This window comes from Hesperophylax consimilis, chromosome 11, assembly GCF_061612785.1.
Source record: "Hesperophylax consimilis isolate HC1 chromosome 11, BYU_Hcon_1.0, whole genome shotgun sequence".
NCBI lineage: Eukaryota > Metazoa > Arthropoda > Insecta > Trichoptera > Limnephilidae > Hesperophylax > Hesperophylax consimilis.
Genome location: NC_142846.1, coordinates 32713229 through 32738464, shown reverse-complemented (window position 1 = coordinate 32738464; position 25236 = coordinate 32713229). Strand labels below are relative to the sequence as shown.

Below are 25236 nucleotides of genomic sequence, written 5' to 3'. Positions count from 1 at the left end.
AAATGTCCTGGTAAGTTTTTTGTTAACATTTTAACTTGTTTGATATCAAAAAAAATATTTTTTTGAAAGATCAATGTTCTTTTCAAATGCAAATTCAGAGACAATTTTATATGGTTTCTAAAATAGTATTTATTTTAACGACAACTTCAAAAATAAGTAATAATGTCGTTGTGACATTTATCGCATGAGGGCTTGTCGTTTTTACGACTCGTTCTTGTCGTGACAGTTTCGTCATATAATGGGTTTTCCCACAACAGGGTATCTTCAAGACTGTTCAATCTGTTTTACGGGTTCCCCCTATGATAAAAGTAGAAAAAAAGACAATTAATTTTTATTATTTAAAAAAATAATATTTTATTTTATTAAATATCCCGATACAAATGTTGCCGACAGGAAATCAATCCGCATTGAACATTTTTTTATCATTAAAAAAATAATAAGTCAAAATATGTCTAAATCTGGACATAATATATCTCGACGCCATCTAGTGGAGTATTTAGCATTAACAAATTCTTTCCTACAAAAATAAAGCTGGTAGTTTTCAGGTGGAAAAAATATAATAAGCAATAATAATTCTTGTATGAAAAATACTTTTACATATTGAATTATTTGGCCTGTTTGGAACAACCCGACGTAGCTTAGTGGTTAGATCAGTGTCAGCTAATCGGCAATCATAAGGCTGCTACTTCAATTCCCGTCGGCGACATTTATTCTTACTCGGGAATTTTTTTTCATTTTGTATGGATATTTTAAGGGAATAATAATTTGTTACAATTATTTATCCTACACTACGCCAGTTAAACGACGGTTAAGCGAATTACTAGTGTCAGAAATTATTAAATTAATTATATATATTCATGATTATGATATTGTTATCATTGTATTATAATATGCACGGAAATAGCATACCCCATTTTCGAATTTTGTTATTTGAATCAACTCTTTGTCAACAAATTCAAGAATTTTTACTAAATGGATCTTAAAGTTTTCATAAGTATAAAAAAAAATTGTTGATTAAAAAGTGAGGTTATGTTTGACTTTCGAATCTGATAGGTTAGACTTGGAAGGAAAAAATAAAAACTCAATTTTTTTTTAATGCTAAAAGTACGCACTTATTCCACATCAATAGCTTCTAAAAAATGACTTGTTTTTCAATAAATAGGGTCATTTTAAAAATACTAAAAATATTAGAAACAGTTTATGGAATTTGATGTAGGGTCATCACTTTAGAACAATTCCCACTAATTTTTAAACACCGTTTGATATTGATGTGAAAAATATTCACAATTTTTTTTTTTAAGTTTCATAATTTTTCATTTAAACCATCTTGGTATTGCCATTTAAAACCATTTAAACGATCGCAGCGTCCACCATTTTTGTTTACTTTGACAAAGTTTACTGTCATTTACATTTAGCATTGTCCCAGTAATTACAATTACATTTACGGCTCGATTGCCCAGGGACCTAATAATTCATGATTCGTCTTCCTAACCACTGAACCAGCTCCCTAAGATAATGGCCCTTAAAGATAGATGACGACCAAATTACAAATTACCTCCCACCGCCGACTTCTGTCGAATCAATTATTCTAGATAGAAATTTAACAATTATATTGTCTTTTATGAATAGAACCTTTAGAAAATAATTTAAAAAACACTATATAATCAAATACTCATAATGTTAGTAAAACGTAACAGTAACATAAAATAAAATAGAACAATACTAAATATATGACAAATAACTAAAACTGCATTAACAACGCTACTATAATTTGTGGTATTCAACAAAGTGGTGGTATAGATTACGCTTAGCTCTATAAATGGTGTCATTAAATATATCAATCGTACCCTCAAACTGTTTGCCTATATCAAGCATCCTATTGGCTAGTGAGTGTGTCTGATATTTGGTTGTATATGTATTACAGAAGAATGTTACATTTTGTCTTGTGTTCTTGGTCGGTACGTGGAATTTTATAGTGGCGACGATGGCAGGGCTGTCAATTAAGTTATCAATGACTCTGCGTTTTACAACCAGATCTGACATAATTCTCTTCTAATCTGGTTTATAACCGGTTATTATGACGTATTGGATAGATACGTCATGATAACGGACAGTTAGATTGCAGGCGAGTTCTCCAATTTAATTTTTTTACTCTCTAGTTTATTATTATTTTCTCCAATAAACAAATAAAAATAAAATTTCAATAATAGAATTAATTAAACGATTTCTGAGCTTATTTGGAGTAATAAATGTAGATGGAAACTTGCTATACTGTGACATTTTAATTAAATTAAAAAAAACCACGCATTCTCTCACATAAGTTGGTATTCGAACTTTATGTTCTACAATGTCCGTAAATAGCTTAATGGTTCTTGCGTACCTGGCCACTAATAATTTTAATATTTCGTGCAGCCACCGTTAAGAGGAACACCTGCGCGGCCTTTTTCATACAATACTTTGAATTTGAATTTGAGGCCAAAGTTCCCAAATTTCTAGTACGGATATGTGCTATTTTATTTATATGTTTTTAAAATTATGATTTATAGGTCATGTTGCATGTAAAAGCCCCATGGTCGTTTAAATGAAATAAATAAATAAAAGTATTCAATTTTACATGATTTTAGAGGAAATTTCGGCATTTTTTGCGATTTAATTGTAACTATTAAAAAAATAATCTTACCCCATCAACTCTGATTTATAAAGAACAATAAATTTAAAACTTAAACATTTTAAAATGAAAGGTTTTTTTTGTAGATATTTTATTTTATATGCGACAAATTTGTGCTCCAACTCAAATCGTCGTTTTTTTTAATTTAAATAAATGCTTTTTTTCACCATTTTTATTATTTTATTTTTTATTTCATCATATTTATGTAGTAAATCCAGTTAAATATTTTTTTAATAATTATCATTAACTCACAAATAATTAACAAAGTTTCTTCTAATTTTTTAATTTATAAACACAAATAAAAGTTGTACTTATCTGTACTAGATATTTGCTATATCTCTTGATTAAAAAATATTGATCATTCTGGTTGGGTATTTTGACCTCAAATCCAAATTTAAGTGTTGTGTTAAAAATGCAGCGCTGTCGTTCCTTTTAACTTTCCAGGTGATTTAACGATTTTTCTTCCTTAGATTCTCTCCACTGACTACAAAGCTAATCGCGTCACGCCGTAGTTTTGAATTGTCTTATCACATTGTCACTTGAATGACCGACTGATGTATCGTAGTTCCAAATTCCACTGTCTTTTTCTTGACATTTTAACTGTGTCCGATTTTTCACTTGATGCTTTCATAAAACAAGACTAGCCCTTGGAGTTATAAGGGAATGGCCTTTGGGAATAAAGCAACTATTACCAAGAAATATGGTTTCCAATTCCGGTGATTTTATTCGACCAGAAACCCATAATGTCGCTGACATTGTATATTTATGGGTTAATTTATATTGCGATACGGAGTCTGAAAGTCACCCTGGGTAGCCTTACTCTGCATAGTGATACGAGAGAAATAAACGTATAATGTATACCACGTACAGGAAGAATAGAATAACGTCCTTGCGTAAAACGTAGAGTGTGGTAGCATAGACCATTTACAGATATTATAATATACGTTTTCCACTCCGGTATGGCAGACGCATAAGTCGTAATATTTTTATTAGGTTCTAGTAGTTACTATCCGGCTACGTTCGAATTTCAACACTCTTTTTTCTTTTTGAAAACTATGGAATAAAACATTAGTGTTACGTGTAATACTTTTGAGTCTACCTACGTACATTTTTTCATACATAATGTTTTATATTACGTGTGTATATCCAAGGCGACTAGAGTAGCTACAGGTCTGAATTAGTAAGTGCTGGAAGGAAGTAAACTTCACTGTTGTAGTCTAATTATGGCTCTCGACTAGCAATCCGAAGGTCACGTGTTCAAATCAATGAAAATTTTGTTAAATTAATAATATATAGTATACTTCAGCACGTTCCAGAGTGGAAGATATTCTCAGTATCACCCTGGTGTAAGACCACCATTCAGAATTGTTACGTTAATTTAAATGGCTTTAGCCGTATTTGGTGACCAGTCTGAATAGCTAGATACTCTCACACCTTCGTCTTCCCCATCTTCTTTCGCTTCCCACTACCTTCAGCCTCACAACATATCCCAATTCGGCATGCCAAAGTCTCACTGGCTCACGACAGTTTGTAGCAGTTGGGACTATTGTGCGGTATTCACTCTTTTTAAATACTGTTTAATTTAATCTGCTTATGGTAAAATAACATACAAACTGCAGTAACAACGAGTATCAGCTACAATCACCGCCATTTTCAAACTGTCGTTGCTCGATGACACTGACTTGATCACGCGGCACTTCAAAATCCGTCGCGTGCCAATTCCTGTATTGTTGTTGTCGCCCTCGGATATGCCCTAATGACATAATGTATCCCTTGTGATGTTTTGTCTTTTTATCTCTGAAGTTCTATGGATCTTGGCTAAAAAAATCATAATGAACTCGTAAGTTCTTAATTGGTACTTAAACTCGGTATTCTCATTGAAAGTACAAACTATAATTACTTAATGAAAAAAAATTATTTATTTAAACTCTCATATCGAAGAATTATATCCTATCCGACTTAATATTTATGTTCAAAATTGTAAATGGCAGTGTAGACAGCCTTGTTTTAATTAACCTCATTGAATTTCATGTACCCATTAGAGCCACTCGTTCTAAAACCCTGTTTAATTGTAACAATTCTAAGACTGAGCATTTCAAACACCCGCTTGTACCTAGATTACATGAAGTTAGTAATAGTTTCGCAGATGTAGCGGGTATGTTTAACTGCAGAGAAGCTAGGTGCAAGAAGGCTTTACTATCATATCTTCTAATTCATTGCTAATATAACGGAAGTCTACTCATACTAAACTTGTTGATAATATTATATATACTTATATACTTGTATACTTATATACTTGTATCTCCTTCTAGTATTAATTTTCTACTTTCTGTCGTCATTTTATGATCAAATGCCACAGTTAATTGCTGTTCTGTGACATGAATTATGGTGTATGGTATATTTACACCGTTGATGTTCAATAAATAAATGGGTGCTCATAAGTGCTTCATAAGTGCTCAAGTGCTAAATCTACGAGAAATAGTATCGGCTACAAGCGAATTCATTGTACCCTTTTGTATATTACTCTCTGTTTCTTTGTTTTCTCCTAAATAAAATCTCGCTTTTAGTTCAGACGAGCGCAAACAGATGTTTTTCTTGCGAAAAAAATAAGGAACAAGCAATATTATGACGTACCTATCTATTGTTACTTTATTTATACTTGTATATTTAAAAGGTGCATAATGGAATTGACATTTCTAGCTGAAAATAGTTGCATTAATCTATAAAATAAGATGTACAGAAAAAAACTTGCATATTTAATGATGCCAAAACCGTTTTTCACAGAGAGCTTTTGCTGCTACCGACCAACAGATTTCTGATTTATACTAACTTGTGTAATTTTCTAACATTCCTTCAAATTATCACAGATCGTATTATTTTTATCATTCTATCAAAATAATCCTTTACGTGTGAAGCCTTTAATTTCCCTTTTTTATCGGTCTAAGCAAAGCGACAAAACATTTTCTAAATCCAGATTTTATGCCGACGGAGAGAGCTCGATTAAATAAATGGTGCTTCCGGAATTGGACTTCTTCCGGTCGCTTAACTTTGATAGTTTAACAATATGACTTTCCGGTACCTGACTCCCTATTCTCCTTTATACCCCGTCAAACAAATCCTTGACAGAATAACCAAAAGGCCGTTTTGCTGACAACCCGACTTGGGCCACAGTGTCAATTATTCTTAAAAAGTTTGGTGTTGAATACGGAAACAAAAATAGAAAAGCGTTTGTATTATGTTATAATAGTCTCAAAAATGGCCCATCAAAATAATACACAAATTATCTCGCAAAATTGTTATAAATATCTATACGATAGGGTATTTTCACAAACTAAGGATACCGTTAAAAATATGTAGAAGATTTAAAGTTTATTTTTCTGATTCTGATCATAGTACTAAAAATGTGAATTAAATTAAACCGTTCCGACAGGCTACAACGTCATTATGACATAGCCGACGAAGTTGCCACTGGCTGGTAAGACGGCGGTCTAATTTTTTTGCGATAATTAAAAAAGTGAAAATATTTGAACTTGAAAATTAACTTTGAAATTTGATGAATTGTTCAAATTCTGTTAATCAACCCGTCCTTAGTCCACTCATATTGATTAAGAAAACTTACATCTGCCTAGCAAATATACTCGCCCGAGAGATCCCATGTACTGTTTTACACTCCACAAGGCGCCAATCAACAGAGCCTCTCAACTTTACGATTCTTCATTGACCATCGACATTTTTAACGTCACTTACAGACAGTTCATCAACGATCCCTCTAGAAACTTTTGAGATTTTAGTAATACGTTCATCAGAAATAATTAAAATAAACCCCACGGAAAGATCGATTTTTTCTAGGCCTGCCAGAGCAAAGTCGACCGTAGGTCGTCCATTACGCTATAATATTGTTTTTACACGAGTTCATCACTTATGTCGTTAAGATTACCACTTTATTTTAGATTTTTGATAGGGCAAATTTAACCACAGGTCTGTCCAATACACCAGGTTCGCGCGTTGCATATTCTGGCTTTATTTTAGGAAGTTGTCTCGTCTTAACGTATGTTCAACTTTGGTAGCTATCGGGTCATTAATCATATGAGCTCTACGATTTGTCAGATTGTTTTGGTAAATGAAAGATGTGTTCATCAGTCAGTTTCTGCCTTCTGGGTATTTGACTCCCGTTTGTCCTCTTCATTGCTCCCTTTAATCATCGGACAAATTCTGGCGTCTTAATTATTCTTGTCATTCCAGTTTTCTTTTTTCTGCAGCTACCAGATCTGTAGTAATGCTTTTCAGACATCTTCTGTACCTTTGCCGAATACAGCTGCACCGAAAATATTAATGAAACTTTTCGAAAACAGTTATGATTATTTTTTTTGACAAAACAAGTTACGTAGTCTGCCCACATAACCGGATCATACAATGACCGTGCTATGTAACCGAGCCGCGAATTATGCGAAAATTGATGGGGAAAATATAGTTTTTTCTTTAAACATTTAAATAACATACATAAAACCGCCTTAATCAAGAATATCTTTTTTCTGAAATATGCTTGCTGGCACATGATCCTATGTTCAATCTATCCAATTTCGGTGTATAAATTAATATGACCAGATCTGAATATCCAGGTTGTAATGTTTTCCCCCTCCCTCAACGTTCTCGTTAACGGATTAACATTTTGCTCGTTTGATTTGCAACTTCCCGCGGTTTATCAACCCTTCAATCTTAACGAATTAATATGTCACGTTGTGTCAATTTTTTTGTTTCGACAGGGATTAATTCATTGAAGGATCCTGTTAATTGGTTGTGGTAACTTTGGTTCTTTTTAGATGAGGCGTGTTACATTCTGTATGGTTTGAAAATAAGACAATGACCGACTACCCTGATTTTAACTACCTTTTCCTACCTTGTTTGCTCGCCCAAACGTTTCCGGTTGCTGCAGTTGATAATGTGCTAATATAATGAGACAATTAATTACAAATTAAGTACATAAAATTCACTATAGACAATTCAATTCAAGATGCACAAGATTCTAAGTTAATGATTTGACTATGGATTGTTAGTTTTGTGAGTTATTTCTATGAGTAGGTATTTTCGGGAATAGCTAGAGACAAAACATGTGTTGCTTTCGATTGGTCTCCGTCCAAATCCCACCCATCAACGTGACCAGCTCGAGAGCAGCCAAGTTGATGGTCCAATCCCAACACCTCCAGAAATGAATTGAATATCGCTCAGCGACAGATGAGATAATGACATGTTTTGCCTCCTGCCGGAGGGTGATGAAGGTGGAATGTGGGTCCTTGGTGGTAACTGTTGATGTTGATGTTGATGATGAATGATGGAGATTCATCTTATACCGTTAGGTACAAGGAGCTGCTCTGGTCCGGTGGCATGATAGCCTGGTGTCAGGAACCATTTGGGCCACGTGGGTAGCGCGAGGTTTAGGTCGCGTCAACCTCCCCCAAATCGATGATGAGTTGAGCTTCGCCAGCATGCCGAAAATTAGGAGTCCACTCTACTAACCTCAAACATAAACATATACTGAAGTGGTTTGCATCAGCAACGTCAGGAGTTCGGGAGTCCCGTGAACACCCCTCTGGTTTACGCTCGTAAGGATAATGATGAATTCAGCTTCAGTTTGTTCGACTTCGCCTCTGCAGTCACGCTACTCCAAATAGCTCCTGGCTCCAGTCTATACAGCTTCTCGTTCCAGTAGAGGTAATGACACATATTTATCATATGTACAATACAGGACATACTTCAAGTCTTTCGTCCACACTCAAAATAGTCATGTCAATATTTAATTTGGATGAGGGCGTCCATCCGACATAACGAATGTTTCCTAGACGGGAGATTTTACCCCACTTCAAAGTCATGGTCATTCGCTCTATCGTTTGTTACCCTCCGTTCGCTTCAAATATCAAAGAATGGTAGAAATTGATATCCTCGACTTCCGGCGCTAAGGATCAGGGATACTGGAATCATCAGGTCGTGAATCTGAAATCATCCGATCTCCGTCAGCTCAAACGGTTTCAGTCGGAGTCAATTTCCAACCTAATTCTGGATGACTTCTCCTCCTATAGTGGGGTAAGTACTTATTGAATTTGACAGGAAGGACGTCAGAAAGCGCCGAAACAACTTCATATTCGTCACGATCCCTTCGTTCTGTCAGCGAGAAAATCCTCCTCACACGCCAGCCAAGAATAGCATAGCCCTTATCCGCTTTGTTCCTTCGTCTACCAGCTAACTCAAGTAGGAAAGCCCATTAGCAATTTTCGTTCCCTTCGATCTGAACTCAGTGAAAGCGTCCTCTCACCAGCTGAAAATACTCGAAACAGGGGTCTATTCCGGGTGACTATCTAAGGCTGGTCCGCCAACACCTTCGACAGAAACCGGTGCTTTTACGGGAATAACTCAACCACACCAATAGCAGGGGAAAAAGCCGGCGCTGCTATACTAAAATAGACGTTATATCGGTATCCAGGGTTATCGACTTTGCTAACACAAGAGTCCCTATTAGGCAAGCCAAATTACAAATTTCGTTCCCTTCGCTTTTGTCGCTTTGGTAAGATAGGACAGCCTACGGAAAATTCGTACACTCCGTCCCCGTCAAACTTATGAAAAATGAAAATCTCACTTCATAGAATAGGAATGCCAGACAGATGAATTCTCCCGGCGGCTAGCTGTAATCCGCTGCGTTATCCCGATTCAAAATGAATGAAAAGAGTGATGTTTGAATAAGTTATATTTAATTAAATATATTTTATGAATTCCGTATAACCTAATCGTTAAATATTATTACTGGAGAATTATTAAATCATCTTAAATTGCAGAAAACAAAATTGTCTAGCTCATAAACAATGTCTATTGTTGAATGATCTTAAGCGGCTTCAGGGTAACCGCTCTTAGTCCTTTTGTAATCGCCAAGACCCGGTCACTTCAACGCATTAGGTGATTTATGGCCTCCCTTGCTAACAGGTCCGGACCTATAGTGCTCAAGTTAAATACCCTTACTTCAAAATACAATTGGATTATTCGGTTTACATTAAGGAAATAAGTGTTAATAATTAGATTATAATAGACTTACCGATACATCTTAGTGTCAACAATCCAAATAATTATAAAAAAAACAAACACAGTCACATGCAGAAAAAACTCATGCTGTTAGAAAACCGCACCTTCTACACTAAATGATTTTAGCCGTGTTCGCGTCCCGACGATTAATTCTTGTTGACGCGCTTCTTAGTTTTTACTAACTCGACTATCTTAAAACGCTGACCGATCCTGATTATTCCTGACCGTCTCCCAGACCTTGAAACTCTGACCCCCTTGACTTTATTTCCCGCCTCCCAACGTTTTCAAACTGACTATCTTGAACCGCTTTTTCTAACCACCGACTATCGACTTGCTTCTTCCGACCTTCAACGCTAACTGTCTCGACCGTCTCATTAACCACGACTATCGACTTCCTCCTTCCGATCTTCAACGCTAACTGTCCCGACCGTCTCCCCGCGCTTTCAAATCCAGACTCCCAAAAACTGACTACCCGCCCGCGCTCCTTAACCACGACTATCGACTTGCTTCTTCCGACCTTCAACGCTGACTGTCTTGACCGTCTCCCCGCGCTTTCAAATCCAGACTCCCAAAAACTGACTACCCGCCCGCGCTCCTTAACCACGACTATCGACTTGCTTCTTCCGACTTTCAACGCTGACTGCCTTGACCGTCTCCCCGCGCTTTCAAATCCAGACTCCCCCTTCTCAAACCAACCCCCCAAATCACCATATGCGATTTCTAATTTATGTTCTTTTGAATTCTGAATGCTTTTTGTTTTCAAAAGACAGAAATGCACTAAAGGAACACATCAATTATGGCCCTAGAACCTGTCACATTAATTTTAAATCGTTTCAAAACAAATAAATTGTTACTTCTCCAGTAAAGTCTAATTCTTTGTTCAAAGGATGAAACTTGACTACCCCCAGTCCAGCGGCGTGTTGGCCCACCAGCATTTTAGCTCGGCTTACTATTATCAACCACCATCACGGAGGTCTCTGCCGATACAGTGCATGTTCCTATTTTTTTTTCTCTACCCTAATAAATCTAAACACTTGTTTTAAAATCAGTTGTCCAACATCTGGTAATCTCCTATGTCGTGAGACCAACTGAAAATTTCTTTCCCACCATAATAAATCAACAATAAAAAAAATTTATCCCAGGGCGAGTCCATCACAAGGTACTTCCCCACCTTCCTTTTCCCCATCTCTTTCCCCTCCCCACTACCTTCAGCCTCACAATATACCCTAATTTGGAAAAATGGCGTCTACGCTTTTCCAAATTCGGTTAAAAATACACCTAGGCGATTTCATCGATGGTTTTTGGGAGCGTTTCTTGGACAGGTATGTACACGTATGATAATTGGGAACTTTTCAGAATGTTTTAGCGGCAGTGTTATAAATGATTATTAGTATTATGACATAAGACGACTGCATATTACGTGTAGTTTTTTCTGGCTGCTATTTGACATACATTTTAAAACTTTGACATAGTTGTCCACTCATTCGTTGCGGACGTGTTTTAACCGCTCCGGTTTGTTTGATCCTTTCAGAAGGTTTCCCTTGCTAAGAGATCGCTGAAAATTGTTCAGCATCCGTGTTTTATATAGTGCTTACCTTCTTATTTCACGAAATGTGCGTAACTTCTACCGTTTAGCCGGAATTTGCAATTATTATAGCATTTTAAACCGATTAATTTTTAAAAGTGAAGCTAGAACGAAGATTTCTCAATGCAGTCGAAGATTTTATACCTGACTCAAGTGTCAAGTGGTGTTGGGATTTACGGGACCTTTTCAACCGAGGATGTCTGCATGGAGGACAGATAAGCCATATTTTGTTTAAAGTTTTTGTCTTTGTTTTTATTTTTTATTTTCTGTTTTTGTTTATGTATTTTGTTACAGATGACACTCATAAACTTCACTTTGACTTTGGTTCAAGATTTTGCTTATGATAGCCTGCGATAAGCGAGCCCTAAGAGTCTGAGACAGAGGTGTGAAATCGTCGGATCACGACAATAGAAAGAACGTATTGGAGCCAGGAAGGAGTCTGAAAGGGTCGAGAGGATGCACTAGGTGGCATGAAAGGCTGGGAGGTGACTGGAGAGACTAAGGTAAACTAGGATGAGGTGATTTTGCACAGCGGTGCTGCCAAGGTCTGTTATCTATGTGAGGATATTGTGTCGGCGCTCTTTATTGGCAGCAGACACATGTCAGCGCTATATTAGCGGCGGACACATGCCTGAACGGATAACGAGCCTCGTGCTGGCACAGTTGGTGGACGGGGTAGTCTCTCTCCCTGCAGCAGCTGGTACAGTTCCTTCGCTACCTAGGACTCTTGCAGCAGAGTCTCCATCTTCTGTCTTCGTCGAGCGTCACAGCGGTGCTGCCAAGGTTTGTTGTCTATGTGAGGATGTTGTGTCAGCGCTCTTTATTGGCAGCAGATACATGTCAGCGCTATATTGGCGGCAGACACATGCCTGAACGGATGACGAACCTCGTGCTGGCACAGTTGGTCTAAATAACAAATGTAGATCCTAGGAAATAAATTGTACAGCGCCCTTGAGGTGATTTTTCACAAAAACGGCGCTATACAAATTATCCAATTATTATTATTATTATTATTATTAATTGGGGATGCCATAGTCTCACTGGCTTCAGATGCATGAGAGCAGTTGGGACTCTTGTTTGGTATTCAGAAAAAAATTAAAAGAAGACAAACATAACTGGATTAGAGGAAGGGGGTAACTAGTTAGATATTTATGAAAAATTTCTTAGTAATATAAGAGTCAATATAAGAGTACATACTCGACACACTAGGTATAAGGACCTATTTCAAATTATTAAGTTAACTAGCCAATTTCTCGCCTACATAGATTTGCAAACGAATACCCAAATGATATAAACATTTTTAATACGAAAAATTCGGTGTTTAAAACGAACCTTAACAATTTTTTCATGTCAAAAAATCGATGGTCTAGCGCACATATGTTAGTGCAGTTTTAAGTAAAAACAATTACGTGTTTTGTAAAGCATTTATTAAGATTACCTACTTACTTTGTAAATGGATGTTTCGTCGAAAATTTACATTACTCTTCTAGAATGGATAAAAAGCGAATATTTACATTATTTTTATCTATATATTTATGTATATTCTACGCCCATACGGGCTTTTACAAACATTCGATGTACATAATAGTTAAGTACATCAGTAATCATAAATGAAAGTTTGCTCTTAGTTAACCTGCAGTATTCTTATAAAATGAATTTTCAAAATGCACTTACCACGTGTGCGCTAGGCCATCGATATTAGCTCTGAAAATTTTAGATTATTATAATTTATTTATTTTTAGTTTTACGTAATTATAAACCATTTTTTATTCATTTATACCGGGTTTTTACAGAGGATCTCACTTGCGTGAGAACAATCCAGTTATAAAAACTCAGTTAATATACAAATAGGTACAATAATTACAAAAATCTAATTTAATTAATTAATTTATTGATTAATTCATTTTGTTCTTTATTACCCAATGTATCCATTTTATATACCCAATGTGGCCTTATGTGGCCCAATGTGACCCAATGTACACCTTGGCGTTTAAAAGAGTAAATACATAACTACAAGATGGCTGTTATTAAAAAAATATAGCCGTCAGGGGATGCCTGGTCTATGTGAAACATCGATATTGATTTTTATTTAGGAAGTGAAAACGAAAGGAAACCAGTCAATATTTTTGATAGTCAAACAATTATTTTATTACTAGCTACATATACCGCCACGTGTTGCTGTGGCTCAGTCTGTCGGTGCAGATAGAGAAACAATAGCGCATTTTGTTTTTACGTCCTACAGATGGCGTTGTTTTTTTTTCAAAAAACCATGTTTTTACGCCTCACAGGTGACATACATATATATATATATATAACATGGGTTATTTAATAACACGCGCGTATTTGAAGGAAATGTTTTAAAAATTTCAAAGCAATCCTTGAAGAACTTTCGGAGAATATTTACATAAACTTATAAAGATTATTATTAAAATATACATATAGAAATATAATTACAAATCAAAAATTCATCATCGTTTAGAATAGATCCGTTGGCAATTTTAGTGAGAATAGAAGCAAATATACCGCACAGAGTTTTGGCTGCCGGGCGGAAAGAGCCTACGAGCCGCGAGGCTGGCCGAATGAATAGTCGTCCCGTGCAAGAGCATCGTTCCGTCTTGCCACGAAGCGCTAATCAAGAATCGGTTTCACCCCCTATGCGCCCCAAAAGATATTATTCTTTCATTATTTTCGGTTTTCATGCGTATTTATAGGTTTTTGTTCACCTTTTCCACTAGCTACTTTAGGGAGATCTTTCTGTTTTTTTGTTTTTGTTTTTATCGTTCCTAATTTATGAGACAGCCTCAAAGGTTTGCGCTATTTTCCCTTGTATTTCCTGTGTTTTTCTTCTAATCGTCCCTCTTCTCTTAGGGAATCGTACGTGATATTCTCCGGCGGCCTGCCGTTCGACAAGGCGGGCAGAACTCCCAGCATCACCGTCATCAACGGCAAGGCTATCACCGTGCTGGAGATGGAGCATAACGTCGTGGACTTCATCACGCTGTGTGATAGCCCCTGGTCTGGAGGTAAGATGGGACTTGATGCCATTACTTTCTCACACACTTGTTATTAACTCTTTCTATTTTTAAGTTTTCATTTCACTCTGCAAGACCTGTTAAAAATCATGGGATACTCATAGAAGCGCTATTGCATACTAATATCTCGTCGAAACGTGTTGCACTCTTGTTACGTGAGTAGCAGTGCGCGGAGACTTTATTTGCCACTTTCCTTTTGTTCGGCTTTAGAGCATTGGAAGGGTTGGAGGTCAAATTTGATCAATTGGAGGTAAAAACATGGAACCATTTCTTTCGCTTCGTGTCTCTTCTCATTATTATACATCAATGGGGACAGTCTGAATTCTCCAAACAAACACTTCCAATTTTGAAAATGAATCTTAAATTCGGAGGACGGATGGAACATATGTGATCAGTACCTTGATCTTCAGGAATATAAAAATTTATCTTGATGCCTTCTGTTTAGAGTTAATTTATAATAAATTATCGAGCGTGAGTGGGTCCACGTTGTAACCTTATTATGAGGCTAGGGTTTCCTGTTTACCAATAGCAACTCTTTAAATCATCACTTATTTTAACCTACTAGGTAACGTGTTCTGGAATGGGAGTTAGTTTGTAACCAATGAGTTTCAAACTAGTTAGTTAATAAGATCGAGTTTCTAGCCTAACGACTTTAGCCTCACGAATTTAGTAACCCACTGATAATAATGATAACCTTTTTTATTGATTTAAAAAAAATTATCAATCTTACGATTGTTCCCAGATCTTAAAGGGAGTAGAAAGACGCCATTTACTGATTTCAAGTTTCAGTAACTTCAGTATTGCCGTAAATAATTAGTGGAAAGCAGTTGACTTTTCAGGAAAAAAACCCTAATTTAGAAATCTGTTCAGCATTTGATTTATTCTTTTCATTTCCTATTTTTAAGTGGAAATTTATTTTGGTTTCGCTCGGATGGAAGGCTATGTGCAACATCGGAGATAAATTGGAGCCTCGCTAAAAAGAATCCCTACCAAGATTTGATACCCTGGTTTTTGCAGACAAGCAGGACGTAAGCGATAGTGGTGATGCTAGACAACGACCTGGTAGTGATTGACGCCCAGGCCAAGACCTGCACGAGACGGCCATAACCTGCTGCACCGATTGCCCTTCTGATTTCATATGTTACGTATTGCAGACATGCAGGACCCTTACGCGATAGTGGTGCTGCTGCAGAACGACCTGGTGGTGATCGACCTGCAGACGCCGGGATATCCGTGCTTCGAGAACCCCTATCCTATGGACCTGCACGAGTCGCCTGTAACCTGCTGCTCCTACTTCGCTGACTGCCCTTCCGATTTGGTATCGTACCTACCATTCTTTCGACGAAATATTTTACTTGACATTTTGACACACTGACGAAGGGCACCGGAAGGACACACTGGTGAAATGGGTCTAATGAAATTAATATCTAAAGAAACACCCAAACATTTACTTGAAATATTTTTTCATTGGTAATGGTGGCCTTTTTTTGTTTTTGTGCTCAGTAATTGACGTTTGTAAATCAATGTTAGACGATTGTAATTACTAAAAGTAACTGCTATCTCTCTGGGACTGGTTTCAAGAATTTTGCACCGAGTTACCTGCCTGAAATTTCTTTGACAACGCAACTATGTTCAGCTTGCTACGTAAATAACCGCCATGAGTTATGGTGCTTTGAAACATAATTTTAGCTAACTATCATAAAATTAGATATGACAAAATGTTTATCGATTTTCACAATTTTAAAAAAGATTTCCTAAAATGTTTTAATTTTTATACCTTATCTTCAATTTTTTTTCATTTCATTTTCGGGTGCTTATAAAAAAGGCTCATTTGTGTCTTATAAGCAAATTTGAAAATAAGCCAATATATTCAATACATTGGAGTAAACTGTAAAATTTACGGTTTAATTTTTATTTAATTTCCGTATAACACGTTCGTAATGTTATGTTATTTTTGAGATAACAAATATCCATGAATACAAAAGTGCGTAAAACAATTCGTTTGTTTATTATTCTAATTTCTAATAAGTGAATTCCCTTTTTCCAGATACCTGCCTTTTATTCTGTCGGTAGACAATGTAGCCAAAAGCGAGTTGGATTTAGTGAAAGGGAATGGCCGGTCAACGGGGGAGAATGGTCACCAGCCTCTTGTTCTTATAATGAAATTATCTTAACCGGGTAAGTACTCTATTCTTGATGCTTTTATAGGCATTTTAAATTTACTAGCTGGGTAGGTACTACTTTTCCCATTTTTAATAATTTTATTTTAAAAAATTCTTAATTTGAAACTGAAATAATTTTTTGAAGTTACTTATTAATTAACTATCTAGGTTTTTTTTTTTAATTCTTTATATTGGCTTTCACCCTAACTATCTAGGTTAATACCTATCTAGGTTGGTACTTACTTTTCACAATTTGAATAATTCTTTTTTGTAAAAATATCTTCATTCAAACATGGAATATAATCACAGAGTAATTTCTTCTGACGTTCATTGGAATATAATATATTATGGGTCCCTACTGTTCTCCTGTGTAAAATATCGAATTTTGTAATGGCAATGTTGCCAGATTTTTTCTGCTAAGTTGTTTAATTAGGTAGGGTATATTCTTGACGAAAAGTATTTCAATGCTTCATAGATAATACAATTTTTTTTACAGACATGCAGATGGAAGTATAAAATTTTGGGATGCAAGTGCAGGCACACTACAGATATTATATAAATTAAAAACAGCTAAAGGTAAGACCAAAAAACGTACCGTAACCATTTTTCCTCTCCTTTTTGTCTTCTGCTCTGCCACAACAGTTTATTGTTCCAAAAAAATAAAGTTGTGGTGCCTATGTAATTACTTTCTAACAATTTAGTTTTTATTACAGTATTTGAAAAACCCCGCTCAAGATCAGTGGACGGAACGGAAGAAGATCCCTTATCCATCCAGCTGATCTCCTTATGTCCAGAATCCAGAAAAATGGCGGTAGCGGGCGCCGGCGGCCATGTTATATTTTTTAAATTTAGAAAAACAGAATCATCTAGCGAAACTCATGTGAGTACCTACCTACTCAATCTGATTTGTTTAAGTTCCTACTTCCTACCCAAATTACTATCTACAAATAAATAATCATGTTCAATAACTGCAGTCATGTCAAATATTTAAAAAAGATTAGAAATAAAGAATCTTCTACTTGGTAGCGTAGGTCCCATTCAAATTATGTTGTGCAGCCTAAACATTTTTAATCCTTTATAAACAAATCCACGTTTGTATGTGATATTATTTGAAATTCTCTAACGATTTATTAATGTTTAATTTCAGGTATTAGAAATCCCTTTGAATTGTGATGTCCCGGAAGACACTGAAACGTCTCCGGACTGTGAATTTGTTCCGTCGCACCGGCATTCTGTTTCACAAGACCTGGAAAAGAAAGTAAGTTCTATATCATCTTATTTTATTCCATTTTTGTGAATGAGTTTTTTTTAAATAATACTTATTTTCTATTACTCATAAACATGGTGTAAATATTTTGCAGCGTGTAAGGAGTAAGGGGTGGAATAGTGAAAATTTAATTTATAACCACTGCGTAAATATAGTTAAACCGGGCCTAAGGCCAGTCTAACTACACCATCCCTTAACTGGCATACAAAAATCTAATCAGTAAATATTACCTACATAATGTTTTTTTTTTTTTTTACAATAATCATACACAGGAAAACCTGAGGAAAATATCTTCCCTCAGGGAAGATATTTGTATTTTTAACTTCCTGTCATCTTTGGGTATGCTATGTGGAGGGTCTTTTTAAGGAAAGGAAGGAGAGAAAGTTCTGGGAAAGAAAAATGAATGAGGGGTGTTCGGAATCTAGGGGTCATTGTTTCCAGGGGTGACGGACATATGAATCCAACTCCCCCTGCGATGCAAGACAAGTGGTCGAGAGAGACCAGATGGAGAGTTCCAAGGGTCTCCCCGAGCCGGTTTTTCCCGATCTGGCCCGCCGCGTATCCACCGCCAAGACCTGAACACACCTCACCCGATGAAACCAGGCAACCCTGAAAAGTCACTAAATGTAACAAACCACTTGGAATGACCTATCGCAGAGATGTTGGTTATCTTTGGCATTCTTTAACCCAATTTCTGATTTTCCTGTTTGCAGGTATGGTGTTCGCCCCAACTGCGTGTGAAGGGTGGCAACGCAGTGCGCAAGGCGGCAGGATTCCAAGCCGCGCTGGTGTGCCTGCCCCCCGCTCCTCCACGGCCCCCCGACCCCGCACAGCCGCAGCAATTCAACATCACCGCGCTCACCATCAACTCTTCCTATGGCCTGTGAGGAACATTTTTTCGTAGTTTGTCTTTCAGTATTAATTATTATTTTAAATTTGAAAAGATTAGGAAATTAATTCGATACATTAAATCATTTCTAATTAATTACATATGTTTTTATATTTTTTAAGGGTATACATAAAATTATTCATAAACTGCTCGTTCATCGATAGCACTAATTTTTTTAATTGTTTGCGCCTGTAGATACGGAATATACATATGAATAAACGGTTTACTCCATATAAAAACTCCATTCTTTCAAGAATGGCATACAAATACAGTAATGTATTTGTATCCATTGGTGATTGGTGATAATTGGTGATTCAATCCAATATTGAATAAGTATGGCTTTCTTGAAAGAAAGAGAATAGAGTTTTTTCTCTACTTTCTTGAAAATAGAGTTTTTATGCAGACAAAATTCTTTGTTCATATTTTTGGGGATCAGGTGAGAGGCACGAAATGAAAGAAGGTGTTGAAGGTCACATGTGTTTTATTGATGAGTCAGTGTAGCCGTAACGAGAGTTGACGCTGGACAGAAGAATACACCGGATGCTGGCTGTGATGGCAGGTCAAGCGCGGGTCAGTGAGTCGACTCCGGGCGCTAGTGACCGGGACTCGATGGAGGTCAGGCACTGGCGAAGAACGTAGGTCTTCAGGCACTCCAGTGCTGACGAGACGGCCGAAGGTGCGGCGGACCTTGTAGGCGGTTGAGCGGGAACGGCGTGACCAGTGAGGATGCAGCGTGTCCTCACGGTGGTCATGGTAGCGTGGAAGAAGCGCTGGTCAGAGACACTGGAACCAGGGCGCTTGTAATCCGAGCAGCGCTTGCCAGGAACGGCGATCTGGACAAGGCGCTAAGATGATGTCCCGATAGAGTCCATGGTGGTACGGGCGAAGCCGGGTATACGTCCTTCGCGCTAGTAAGAAGAGCGCAGTTGATCACTCGTTGAGCCTTGTAGACTGACGGCGAAATGATGATGACTGACTGACTGACTCGCTGCGTCGGGCATATTTATACTACACGGCCGACGGCGGCAGTAGGTAGGTGGATGTCAACTAAATTCTAGGCACTCGCACAGACTGTGTGTTTCGGGAACCTTCGATAGTGCGGCGATTATGCATAGGCCGTAGACTTGAACCTTCTGGCGAGTTCTCGTAGTATCTCAGACTGAGTGCGCGATAGTATTGTCGCGAGTAGGCAAGTAGGTCTTGTAGTATGTAGGTTGTTTACGTTGCGGTTTGGACTGCAGGTACATAATTCGGGAGTAGATACTAAGTAAGTAGGTCGAGCGGTTTATTATTAATTATTTAATTTAGATTTTTCTCGACGCTACATATTCATGTTGCGTATGTATGGGTGCAAACAAATAATTTGTCTTAATACTAAAAATTTTTTACTCTTAAAATAATCAAAACCGGCCTCCACTGTGGATTATAATTTCAATCATCTATGGTTGAGATTATAAAACGATTTTTGGTGTGAATATAAATGGATATATGGCGCATAGTTTGAATGAATTCGCAAAAAAATAGAGTTATGTAGATAATGTGGTTTTTCCGCATAAGGGCTCGATTAATTTCAAAATTTACAATTATGATTGACAAAATTTTTCTTCAACCAGTTTGGAAACCTCATCTTAATTTATTGACTCCACATTGCTTCTTTATTTCTAATCGCAAATGGACCATTTTCTCATCAATCGTTTCCAGCATGGCGTTCGGCAATGACCACGGCCTCGTGATCGTAGACGTAGTTCGCCGTGTGATAGTATGGAGCGCTAGTTCGGCCGAACTATACGGATCCCAGGATCCGTACTGCCGATCCCCGCGGAGGGCCTGTCCCGACCCTCCCATGGCCGTGCACGCCGAGGCACCCACCTCCCCCAGTATCGACCAGGTATAATAAAAATTACTCAACTATCTTACACGGTTATTAAGTGACCACTTTATTTATTTTTTTATGTTGATGGCAAATCTTACTCACAAACAGAATAGTATGCAGAAATATTAGAAAAAAATTTAGTACCTACTTAATAAGTTCTTACATGGATTCGGCGTGTTTCAAGTACGGTCACATTCAATTTGATTTTTTTAAATTTGAACTGTCCCCGTTATACACCGATTCTCGATCTGTTCAGCTTTTAATAAAATTGTGATTAGCTGTCAAGGGTGACGGTTATTTTGTTATGCTGTTCAGCTGATCACAGTTAAAACAAAGGCTTAATAAGAGAACCGTTCAAATGTAAATAAAAATTAACATCGATTTGATGATAATCAAATGAGATGGAGTTTGAAATCCCCCAGCCTTAGAACTTACTCCATACTTAAAGACACTCGCTGAAATAATACTCAGTTAAAAATTGATTCCATTTTTTCTTTTATTATCGTAAATAATATAGATATCTAATTTTTTTTGTGAGTAATATTTGGATTATTGTATTGTAATATTAAAGTATCTTGTTGTTAATGTGTCAATTTTTCTTCATCTGCCGAATGTATGTAAATCAATTAATCGTTTGATGTTCTTCATGATTATAAATTTTAACTTATTAAAACATTTTTTGTTATATACTTACAGCTTGTGTCACTCCTAATAAAGAAATAGTAACTAGCAATCTAAATTGGCTTCGCACAGCATTCTATAAATTAAAAGATTGACAGAACTTATTTCACGTCAGGTGTAGCACCGGCTTTAAAAACATTTCTCAAACATATTTTTCATCACTCAAATTGATTAAGCATTCTAGTATTAAAAATAAGTGTTTACTTTCTATCATTTTTTTACAGTGTATTGTTCAGATTTGAACAGATGCCATTTTTTAAACTTTTTCTGTTTAACTGTTTTTAAAGCTGTTATTATATATATCGGACAGTTCGCACATGAGTGACATCTATTGAAATTAAAATAAATTTTGAATGGTATTCTGTCGTGATAAATATTTATAGCTCAGAAATAAAATCTCAAGAATTAATTACTTAGATAAAAATTTTAATTCAATTATTAAAAAATGGTTTTAAAAGAGGAATTTATGATTTTAAAGTTATATTACTACTAATCGGTCAACAATGAAAATTTATTAGTATTTTTTCTTTTCTTGCAATTTTTTTCCCTAGTTACAATTTAATATTACTCCCAATTATTTTTCGTTCTTTTTTTTTATAAAATAAAACCTTTTGCTAGATTTGCTTGTGAATTTTCTTTCCTTATTATAATTTAATGGTTTGCCTTCAAGTCAGAATATGAGAACCTTGTTTGCTTTGCTTGAATTGAATCTTTGTTCTACAATAGATAACTTTCATGAATCATATTATAAAGATCTTTGTTTCAAACCAAATCAGCTTCAGTATCAAATTCCAAGTTTCCTCTACTAAATTATACATAATATTTAACTCCTTTACAACCCTTTATGGTGAGAAAGTGTACAGTCTAATCTTGTTTTCTTAAATAACCAATTATTTTGGGTAGAATAAATCATGTTTGGTAATTGCAAGACATATTTGTTCACAGCACTAGAAGTATTTATCATCATTTTAATATAATACCGATCTTATTTCAATTACTTAAATCTTAATCATCCAAATTCACCAGTGATTAATGAGAGATGAAAACCAGTTTAGATGTAAATGTATTTTGGTAGATAAGAGAGCAGTTATTACCATTCCAAACACTTTATATTTGATTTAATGACTTATTTTTTCTTTTTCTGCACTATCCATTATCCTTTATTTCCAATATTCTTTTCTCCCTTTAAATCCACGCATGACCCGCACAATTTTATTCTGATATCACCCGTGTCCTCTGGTATCGCATTTACCTTCCCATATCATCAACACTAGGCGCAGCCGCAAGACAAGATTGTAGAATATACGGAAACTGACCACGCTGCTAGTGGGTCCACTAATACGGTTCAAGCACCAGTGGGAAGTGGCCAGGGCTCGGCTCCCTCCGGCAACTTGGAGGGTAGCGTGGAAATAGCTGATGAAGCGTATATCCAACTGAGTCCAAACTCCAAGCGAGAAATTAGTGCCGCCATAGCCATCCAACAAACCTCTTCCCAGTTTCCTCCGAGCCATGCCGGGAGTTTACCGATTACAGAAATGACAGAAACCTACGATTCCCTAAACCTAACAGCTGAAGAAAAACACAAAATCGAAGCTGCACAAAACCGTAGAAAATCCACGACGTGGAAAAATTTCAACTTGAAAAGACAACTTTCCAAAGTCGATATGAAGTTCAAGAATACATTCTCCGTTGCGCAAGAGAAGAAAGAAACTGAACCCAAAGAAGGAAACCCCAAAAAAAGTTCTGTGTTTTACTTTCCCAACGCTGAAGGATCTTCTCTGTCGCCTGTGGATAATGAAGGAGAATCACCTGTAAGTCAAAGTGCTCCACTGAAAGAAGAAACAAACGAACCTGCTAAAGGTGATTCGGACGTTACGCCCGATCCTGATAGTGAAATTACAAATGTAGAAAGATTTACCGCAGTAGGTTCAGAAGGAACAGATCCAGCACACATTGAAAAGAAAAGTTTGAACATGTATGACCGAATGCACCAGGAACTCAGAGAGACTTGGAAAAGTGATCTACCCACTGAGGAAAGTTCCAAAGCATCTCTTCCAGACGATAAGGATGCCGGTAACAAATCTTCCCGGCCGGATAACCTACCCCTGTTTGACGAAGACGGCAAGCCCGTCCGCCCTCCGAGGCAATACAAGAAGAGCAAGTCTCTGATTGGGGACAAGCGAGACCAAAGGTTACTTTCTGTCCCCAACATCAAGTATATCCGCCAAGAGAATGTGTTGAAAGATTTGAGGAAAAAGGACGGCAGTGCTCAGTCACAGCCTTCCTTTGCTGGCAACATCATGCGGCGCTTCAGTAAGTATCAATTCCGTTTCTTGGTTTCTGTCATTTAAGGCTTTATAATATACCGTCCTAGCTGGTACTTTTGAATTACTCTTGTAAATACATTATTTTACAATGGTTAATGATAGATTTTTACCCCTCAGTAGAAATTAAAAAATTAGACTAAAACATTTTGCACAGTAGTTACTCAAAGAATAATTAACAGTGAATTAATAATAGTACAATATTTTATTGATAGAAATAATTACTAACTAGCTCTTTTTGTAAAGAGAGTAAATCTAGTGGTGGTAAGAAATACAGTGTAAACTTTTTATTGATAATAACTAGATAGCTTTTTTACATTTATTCTAGAAATAAATAAATTAAAAAATTAAATCCCCTTTCTTCCAAAATCCCTTTATAATCTTATGTTTATTGTTTTTTTTGCTTAATGGCTTTTTTGGTTTGGTTTTTGACCGCTTTTCGTTTTGTTGACTTTATTTTATAAAATAAAAACATTGTAAGAAATCTAATATTGAGCACAATAAAAAAAATCATAAATTCCTAATTATATATTGTACATATTGTGTAATAATATCAATTATATAATATAATATGTTTGTGTCATCTCACAATTTCACAAAACTCATCAATTCGAATATAACAACATTTGTGTAGTTTTTCTCTTGCTTTTAACATTACAAGTTGACATAAAATCATGATTTTTATCATACATCTGACTAACATTGATGTAAAATTTATAATCCACTCGAGCAATTGGTGTCATATTTATATATTTACCATATTATTTCATTAATGCCGTTCTCAAAAATATTAATACAGAAACATATGAAACTGCTTACTACGGTATAAAGCCAATGAATCCACCTAGAGTTCATCGCTTGTCCCATTTTTTCAGGTTCTATAAATTTGGCACATTATGGCGAGCGATCACTTAAAACATTTTTCAAACTTGGCATAATGTGCCAAAAATCACTCAAGTGGATATATAGTCCCCGTCACATAATATATTGTGTGTTATGTGTTGTTTGTCCAATAATAACTTATTTCACATGTGTTAGTAACCACAGTTAATAAAGTACATAATTTTTCAACAATAAAACTAAAATTTAATCATTTATTTAAAACGTGTAAGAATACAGTGTCCAAAAATATCACATTTTTCATTTTTATTTTGTGTAAGGATAATACTATTTTAAATAGGGTATGTTTTATGTGTGTATTTCATCTGAAATTTTATACTCATCAATCACTGTTGTTTTTAGGAGTTCAAATATAAAAATGAATGATTCATTGGAGATTATTGTATTTTCAATAATAGACCCCAATATTGTTTGGCTGTTTATAAAAATATTTTTTATCAAACAATATATCAATGGATAAAATTCATTTTTAACTCACCTCTCACATTCGTGCGTGAATCTATGGGAATATGAATCGAAAATATTTTTTGTTTGAAATATCAATTATTTTGTTCCAAAATAGATGACAAAAGTTAACACTTTTAGCCCCATTTATCAAATATTATTTATTTTGCAGCTTTAAATTTACAGCTGTATCATTCACAATGTTTTGTTCAATGGCCACCTATTGTGTCGTAGTTGCTCTTTTTTAATAGGATTCATAATTCGTAGCAGTAATTTAATCTGTATGATATAAAATCTTTTTATTTCAAGGATACATCGTCGGATGATGACCAAAACTGCCTTAAAT

At 36.0% G+C, this 25236-nt stretch overlaps 1 protein-coding gene across 3 annotated transcripts in view; it reads left to right on the top strand.

The window, feature by feature from the left end:
• Tomosyn (syntaxin-binding protein tomosyn) overlaps positions 1–25236 on the top strand; it is a 671040-nt gene that overhangs the window by 610573 nt on the left and 35231 nt on the right. For 2 of the 3 annotated variants that reach the window (XM_089637451.1, XM_089637450.1), the window contains exons 8-16: positions 14187–14341; positions 15505–15668; positions 16398–16528; positions 17009–17088; positions 17226–17392; positions 17660–17770; positions 18493–18662; positions 20370–20556; positions 22497–23535. In XM_089637451.1, the coding sequence (XP_089493577.1) occupies positions 14187–14341; positions 15505–15668; positions 16398–16528; positions 17009–17088; positions 17226–17392; positions 17660–17770; positions 18493–18662; positions 20370–20556; positions 22497–23535 (2204 nt within the window). The remainder of the gene's footprint in view (positions 1–14186; positions 14342–15504; positions 15669–16397; positions 16529–17008; positions 17089–17225; positions 17393–17659; positions 17771–18492; positions 18663–20369; positions 20557–22496; positions 23536–25236) is intronic. The other variant, XM_089637452.1, reaches the window with a different exon arrangement.